The sequence below is a fragment of the Microchirus variegatus genome, assembly GCF_963457635.1.
Source record: "Microchirus variegatus genome assembly, chromosome: 5".
Taxonomy (NCBI): Eukaryota; Metazoa; Chordata; class Actinopteri; order Pleuronectiformes; family Soleidae; genus Microchirus; species Microchirus variegatus.
In genome coordinates, this window is record NC_139806.1 from 30,584,304 (window position 1) to 30,592,296 (window position 7,993).

At 40.0% G+C, this 7,993-nt stretch overlaps 1 protein-coding gene across 2 annotated transcripts in view; it reads left to right on the forward strand.

The window, feature by feature from the left end:
- The first annotated feature begins 263 nt into the window (after positions 1-263).
- Positions 264-7,993, forward strand: part of sgcd (sarcoglycan, delta (dystrophin-associated glycoprotein)) — a 15,834-nt gene continuing 8,104 nt past the window's right edge. The window contains exons 1-2 of one of the 2 annotated variants that reach the window (XM_083890350.1): positions 264-454; positions 5,907-6,083. In XM_083890350.1, coding sequence (XP_083746476.1) covers positions 452-454; positions 5,907-6,083 — 180 coding nt within the window. In that variant the 5' untranslated portion in view covers positions 264-451. Of the gene's footprint in view, positions 455-5,257; positions 5,644-5,906; positions 6,084-7,993 lie in introns of those variants that run through there. The other variant, XM_083890349.1, reaches the window with a different exon arrangement.

Sequence of the window (7,993 nt, forward strand, 5' to 3'; positions counted from 1 at the left end):
AAGTTCTTCTTCTGTTTTTTATGTTGAGGTAAACAGTGACAGTGTGCCACAGCGCCCCCTGTTGTTGTTGACACATGATCCTGTCTCTGCTCACACATCCAATAAAAACAGACTAAATATAAACACAGACATGCAGAAGGAAGGGGGCGGGGTTAAAACTAAAACACACACACACACACACAGCTGAAGAGGGGGGAGGGGTCGTCATGACAACACAACAGTGAGAGGGGAAAGTCCTGCCCCCTTTAAAAGTTAGGAGCAGACGCTCACACATGTGTGAGGACAGAGGAGACGAGGAGACAGAGGAGAGTCCACACTCTGAGGACACTGAGGACACTTTGAGGACACTCTGAGGACACTCTGAGGACAGACTGAGACACAGGGACAAAGACGGGGACAGGGCTGGTCAGTGAAGACGCCTCACTCTGAAACAAAGAGGACAAACGCAAACATGGTGAGTTTGATTTGAGTGCCTGGTGTGGACGGAGTGAGTGACTGTGGTGGGCGGGGACCAAGAAAATGCTGTTTCCACGTCTTTATTTCCCCACTTTGTCTCACTGTGGACACAGGAGCTGCTGGTCCTCTGCTGCCTCCTGTGGTCACTGTGTGTCACTGTGTGTCACTGTGTGTCACTGTGTGTCACTGTGTGTCACAGCTGAGCAGCTGTGACACACAGTGACCACAGGAGGCAGCAGAGGACCAGCAGCTCCTGACAATCACTGGTTTACTCTGTGGACTTTGGTTTGGGAGAGTGAATGAGTTTACAAAAGTCTAAAGACGTGATCACGTGACGCAGACAAAGACGTGATCACGTGACGCAGAGATCGTAGACTTTGACAAACTTTATTACACGTGACTTTAAAGTGGATCAAATCAGTTCAATCCTCGTGTCCTCACTGGCATCCATGTCTGATTTTAAAGACAGTTCAGGAGGAATCTTTGAATACATGAATGTGTGAATGTATTAATGGTGTGAATACAGTAATGGTGTGAATACAGTGTGTGAATGCATTAATAGTGTGAATACAGTAATGGTGTGAATACAGTAATGGTGTGAATACAGTGTGTGAATGCATTAATGGTGTGAATACAGTAATGGTGTGAATGCATTAATGGTGTGAATACAGTAATGGTGTGAATACAGTGTGTGAATGCATTAATAGTGTGAATACAGTAATGGTGTGAATACAGTGTGTGAATACATTAATGGTGTGAATACAGTAATGGTGTGAATACACTGTGTGAATGCAGTAATGGTGTGAATGCATTAATGGTGTGAATACAGTAATGGTGTGTATACAGTGTGTGAATGCATTAATGGTGTGAATGCAGTGTGTGAATGCATTAATGGTGTGAATACAGTAATGGTGTGAATACAGTAATGGTGTGAATGCATTAATGGTGTGAATACAGTAATGTGTGAATACAGTGTGTGAATGCATTAATGGTGTGAATACAGTAATTGTCTGAATACAGTGTGTGAATGCATTAATGGTGTGAATACAGTGTGTGAATGCATTAATGGTGTGAATACAGTGTGTGAATGCATTAATGGTGTGAATACAGTGTGTGAATGCAGTGTGTGAATGCATTAATGGTGTGAATGCAGTGTGTGAATGCATGAATCGTGTGAATGCATTAATGGTGTGAATAAAGTAATGGTGTGAATACAGTAATGGTGTGAATGCATTAATGGGGTGAATACAGTAATGGTGTGAATACAGTAATGGTGTGAATACAGTGATGAGACATTAGCCCCCCAGTGAAGAAGTATTATAGCTCCCCCCGGTGGCCACTTTGTTCCAAAATGGCTTTAAGGCTGTGTTTCCTTTATTTTCCGACCGTAGACCCTGTGGTTGCATGCGTGTGTGTGTGTGTGTGTGTGTGTGTGTGTGTGTGTGTGTGTGTGTGTGTGTGTGTGTGTGTGTGTGTGTGTGTGTGTGTGTGTGTGTGTGTGTGTGTGTGTGTGTATGTGTGTGTGTGTGTGTGTGTGTGTGTGTGTGTTACAAACACACAGCCCCAGAGACTGAAGCAGATAAATGAATTCATTTGTTGTGAAGTTGGAAAGTTTTTTCTTTCTTTTTGCTTCCAGTAATGAACACACACACACTCACACACACACACACACACAGAGGGCAGCGCGGTGGTGCGGTGGAATGACCGCCTCACTCCTCAGAACCAGACCCAGCAACACATTTGGTTTCAATTACTTTTCTCCCTGTGGGAAAACAGCTATAAATAAATAACGCTGCTACTGCTGCTGAGTGGGAGGAGTCATGGTGGCTGAGTGGGAGGAGTCAGGGCGGCTGTGTGGGAAGAGTCAGGGCAGCTGTTGTGAAGCTCAGATTTTTAAAGAAAAGAAGAAATCACTGTGTGAGACACATCTGAATGATTGCAACTGACTCTTCCACACCAAACCTCATAGAGAAAACCAGTGATTTTAGCTCACAGGGACACAGGAGCTGCTGGTCCTCTGCTGCCTCGTGTGGTCTCTTTGTGTCACTGAGTTAAGTCTAAATTAAATATTTTAAAAGCTGAATTCACTAACATCAGTCATTGTGTTAGTGATGGAGGCAGCAGTGGATCAACAACTCCTGTGTGCTGTGATGTTAAAATCACTGGTTTACTCTATGGACTTGTGTGGGAGAGTGTGTGACTTTGGTGTGGGAGAGTGAGTGACTTTAGTGTGGGAGAGTGAGTGACTTTGGTGTCGGAGAGTGAGTGACTTTAGTGTGGGAGAGTGAGTGACTTTGGTGTCGGAGAGTGAGTGAATTTTGTGTGGGAGAGTGAGTGACTTTGGTGTGGGAGAGTGAGTGACTGGTGTGGGAGAGTGAGTGGTTTACAGCACATGACGAGAAGAGGAGTGGCATTTATTTGCAGCTCTGTCACTGTTTCTAATTTAAGTGACGAGCGACAGCTGCTTTGTGTCCTGGAGACTTTACCTCAACTGTGAGGACACAATAAAAACTGATATGAGTCATTTTAATGAGACACTCAGGACTAGCATAAGCACTGTTGCTAACAGAACTATCATTAGCACTGTTGCTAACAGAACTAACATTAGCACTGTTGCTAATGGCTAGCAATCACACTGTTGCTAACAGAACTAGCATTAGCACTGTTGCTAATGACTAGCAATCACACTGTTGCTAACAGGACTAGCATTAGCACTGTTGCTAACAGAACTAGCCTTCACATTGTTGCTAACAGAACTAGCATTAGTACTGTTGGTAATAAAACTAGCACTGTTACTAACAGAAGTAGCATTTGCAAAGTTGCTAACAGAACTAGCACTGTTGCTCACCGAACTCGCATTTGCACAGTTACTAACAGAAGTGGCATTCACACTGTTGCTAACAGAACTAGCATTAGCACAGTTGTTCACAGAACTAGCATTAGCCCAGTTGCTCACAGAACTAGCATTAGCCCAGTTGCTCACAGAACTAGCATTAGCCCAGTTGCTCACAGAACTAGCATAAGCACAGTTGCTCACAGAACTAGCATTAGCCCAGTTGCTCACAGAACTAGCAAAATCACAGTTGCTCACAGAACTAGCATTGGCTAGACATCATGTGTATGTCTTTGTTATGAAAGTAAATGTGGGACAGAGAGACTCAGGCCGTTGCTCAATATCCATACTTGTGCGTACTTGTCCGTACTTGCGTACTCCCGTACTTGTGAAAATGTCATCAGCCTCAGTCCAAGTTCTGTTCCATTTCTCAAGAACGCAAGCAGCGAGTACGGTTCTCATACCCGGAAGTGTTCTCGCTCCGCCCATTTTACCAAGTATGCATCGGGTGGTGACTTGAGCGTACTTGGGAAAGCCATATATCCCAGAATGCATTTCGCCGGAACATAGCAGGATAAAATACAAATATAAACCTAAAATAAATATTTTTCTGTGTCCCGGAAAGCAGTTTTGAAATCATTTGAGGCGAGAAATTAGTCATTTAGAATACAAACATGTGGTGTGTGTAATAAGATATGACGTATTTATAGTATGACAGCGGCGCTGTCGGAGGTGATCAGCTCCGCCTCTGCGGACGCTCGGTGCTCACAGTGCCCGGCACAGAGCAGCGTTACCTCAGCCTGTCCTGATGAATTGATCCGCTGGCTCAGACGGCTCCATCATTACATACTTGGTGTGATCCATAGATTTGTTGTTGACATGTTGTTTTTAATGCAAACTTTTTGACCTGAAAGTGTGAACTTTTGTATAATATTAATGTTTAATTTATTGTAACTTTGAATTTTAGATTTATATTAAAGTCGCACTGTCATTGTATACGTATTTACATATAATGGACACTATTTTATAGTGTATAAAATATTTAAAATGTGAAAATAACAACAATATATGTATTTATTAAAAGTATTTTATATGTTCATTCATCAACACTGTAGGTGGCGGTAATGAGGCTTAAGTGCTTCGCGCCACCCGCCGTTCAAACAGTAGAACAAGGAAGTACGCTGCTGTTCCAATTGAAGAATCGTGCTCGTGTACTCCCGTACTTCTCAAGTATGTACTTTCTAAGTAAGCAAGTACATACTGACATACTTGGGTATTGAGAAACGGCCTCAGTGTGATGATGTCACAGGAGTGACAAAGTGATGCATTGTGGGACGTTGAGTTGAGCTTCTGTGAAATGATTGTATTTTCACTGAGTTTTAGTTTGAAATTCACCTTTAATTCAAGGTCACAGCCTCCTCCTCTTCCTCCTCCTCCTCCTTGGTCACTTCATCTCCTCTTCTGTCTCCTTCACTTCCTCTCTTGTTTCCTCCTCTTCTGTCTCCTTCACTTACCCTCTTGTTTCCTCCTCTCCTGTCTCCTTCACTTCCCCTCTTGTTTCCTCCTCTCCTGTCTCCTTCACTTCCCCTCTTGTTTCCTCCTCTTCTGTCTCCTTCACTTCCCCTCTTGTTTCCTCCTCTTCTGTCTCCTTCACTTCCTCCTTTTCTGTCTCCTTCACTTCCCCTCTTGTTTCCTCCTCCTTTTCAGCCGTGTATTAGGTGTGTTTTAACCGTGTTTTAGGTATGTTTTCATGTGTTTTCAGCTGTGTTTTTAACCATGTTTTCAGCTGTGTTTTTAGACATGATTTAGGTGTGTTTTAGGCATGTTTTTAGTCGTGTTTTAGGGGGTTTTTTCAGCCATGTTTTAGTTGTGTTTTTAGTCATATTTTAGGTGTGTTTTAACAGTGTTTTAGGGGTTTTTTTCAGCTGTGTTTTAGACGGGTTTTCAGGCTTGTTTTAGGTGTTTTTAACCGTGTTTTAGGTGGGTTTTCAGCTGTCTTTTTAGGCATGTTTTCAGGCGTGTTTTGGGTGTGTTAAATGTGTTTTCAGGCATGTTTTAGACATGTTTCTAGCCGTGTTTTAGGCGTGTTTTCAGCCGAGTTTTAGGTTTGTTTTGCATGTGTTTTCAGCCGTGTTTTTAGAATTTTTTTGGTGTTTTTTCAGGCGTGTTAGTGTGTGTGTATGTGCTGCTCGGGTTGACTATCTCTGTGTGTGTGTGCGTGTGTCCGTGTGTGTGTGTGTTCATCAGTCGATCAATGAAGCAGACGACACATCATCATGTTCTACTCACTCTCTCACTCACTCATCAATCAGTGTCCGATGCCTCGTATCCCATCATGCATCAGGAGGACGAATGTTGGTCTTTCTCTCACAGATAAGATTGTTTGAATAAATGAACCAAAGGAAATTTTGTTTGACCAAATCTGTCTCTGTCCCCCTGTCTCTCTCTCTGTCTGTCCTCTGTCTGTCTGTCTGTCCTCTGTCTGTCCCCTGACAGATGTCCTCTGTCTGTCCTCTGTCCCCTGACAGATGTCCTCTCTCTGTCCTCTGTCCCCTGACAGATGTCCTCTGTCTGTCCTCTGTCCCCTGACAGATGTCCTCTCTCTGTCCCCTGACAGATGTCCCAGGACCAGTGCTCCCACAGAAACCCTCAGGTCCGTAATCCAGATTATAAAGTAGGGATTTACGGCTGGAGGAAACGTTGTCTTTATTTCTTCGTCCTGTTGCTGATGATCCTAATCCTGGTTAATCTGGCTCTGACCATCTGGATACTGAAGGTCATGAACTTCACCATCGTAAGTCTTCTTCATCGTCTTCATCATAGTCTTCTTCATCGTCTTCATTGTCTTCATCATCGTCAGGGGTCAAAGGTTAACTGATGTTAACTGGATAATCATTAATAAAAAATCAGTCCACTAGGTGCCGCTCACTCTCACTGGAGCTCATCATGAGTTCATCGCGATATATGGTTTCACAAATACTTGTATATATGTGTATATGTACATATATGTATATATATATATATATGTGTGTGTATGTCCCAATATTATTATAATATTGTGTTGTGACTTAAATACCATGATAATATCTGATTTAAATATTGTGATAATATCGTGAGTTAAATATTGTTATAATATTGTGACTTAAATATCGTGATAATATCGTGAGTTAAATATTGTGATATTATCGTGACTTAAATATCGTGATAATATCGTGACTTGAATATTGTAATAATATTGTGACTTAAATATCGTGAGTTAAATATTGTAAAAATATTGTGACTTAAATATCGTGATAATATCGTGAGTTAAATATTGTGATAATATCGTGAGTTTAATATCGTGATAATATCGTGAGTTTAATATCGTGAGTTAAATATTGTGAGTTAAATATTGTGAGTTAAATATCGTGAGTTAAATATCGTGATAATATCGTGACTTAAATATCGTGATAATATCGTGAGTTAAATATCGTGAGTTAAATATCGTGAGTTTAAAATCGTGAGTTTAAAATCGTGAGTTAAATATTGTGATAATATCATGAGGTAAATATCGTGATAATATCGTGAGATAAATATCGGGATAATATCATGAGTTAAATATCGTGAGTTAAATATTGTGAGTTAAATATCGGGATAATATCATGAGTTAATTATTGTGATAATATCGTGAGTTAAATATCGTGAGTTAAATATCGTGAGTTAAATATCGTGATAATATCGTGAGTTAAATATCGTGATAATATCGTGAGTTAAATACCGTGAGTTAATATCGTGAGTTAAATATCGTGATAATATCGTGATATATCATGATATATCGTGAGTTAAATATCGTGAGTTAAATATTGTGATAATATCTTGATAATATCGTGAGTTAAATATCGTGATAATATCGTGTGTTAAATATCGTGAGTTAAATATCGTGATAATATCGTGATAATATCGTAAAATATCCTGAGTTAAATATTGTGATAATATCGTGAGTTAAATATCTTGAGTTAAATACCGTGAGTTAACTATCGTGAGTTAAATATCGTGAGTTAAATATCGTGATAATATCGTGAGTTAAATATCGTGAGTTAAATATCGTGAGTTAAATATCGTTAGTTAAAAATCGTGAGTTAAATATCGTGATAATATCGTGATAATATCGTGAGTTAAATATCGTGAGTTAAATATCGTTAGTTAAATATCGTGAGCTAAATATCGTGAGTTAAATATCGTGATTATATCGTGAGTTAAATATCCTGAGTTAAATATCTTGATAATATCGTGACTTAAATATTGTGATAATATCGTGAGTTAAATATCGTGAAAATATCGTGAGTAAAATATTGTGATAATATGGGAAGTTAAATATCTTGATAATATCGTGAGTTAAATATCATGATAATATTGTGATAATATCATGATAACATTGTGATAATATCATATCATGAGTTGTATCTCATGAATTTCACATGATTTTTTCATTTAAGAAAAAAACAACATGAAAACGTGTGTATTATTGATAGATTGAAATGTTCAGCATCAGATTAAAGTGTAATCTGTAATCTGTCACCTGTAATCCACCAAGACTGTGATGAGTCACAGATGTTAGTGTGTGTGTGTGTGTGTGTGTGTGTGTGTGTGTGTGTGTGTGTGTGTGTGTGTGTGTGTGTGTGTGTGTGTGTGTGTGTGTGTGTGTGTGTGTGTGTGTGTGTGTGT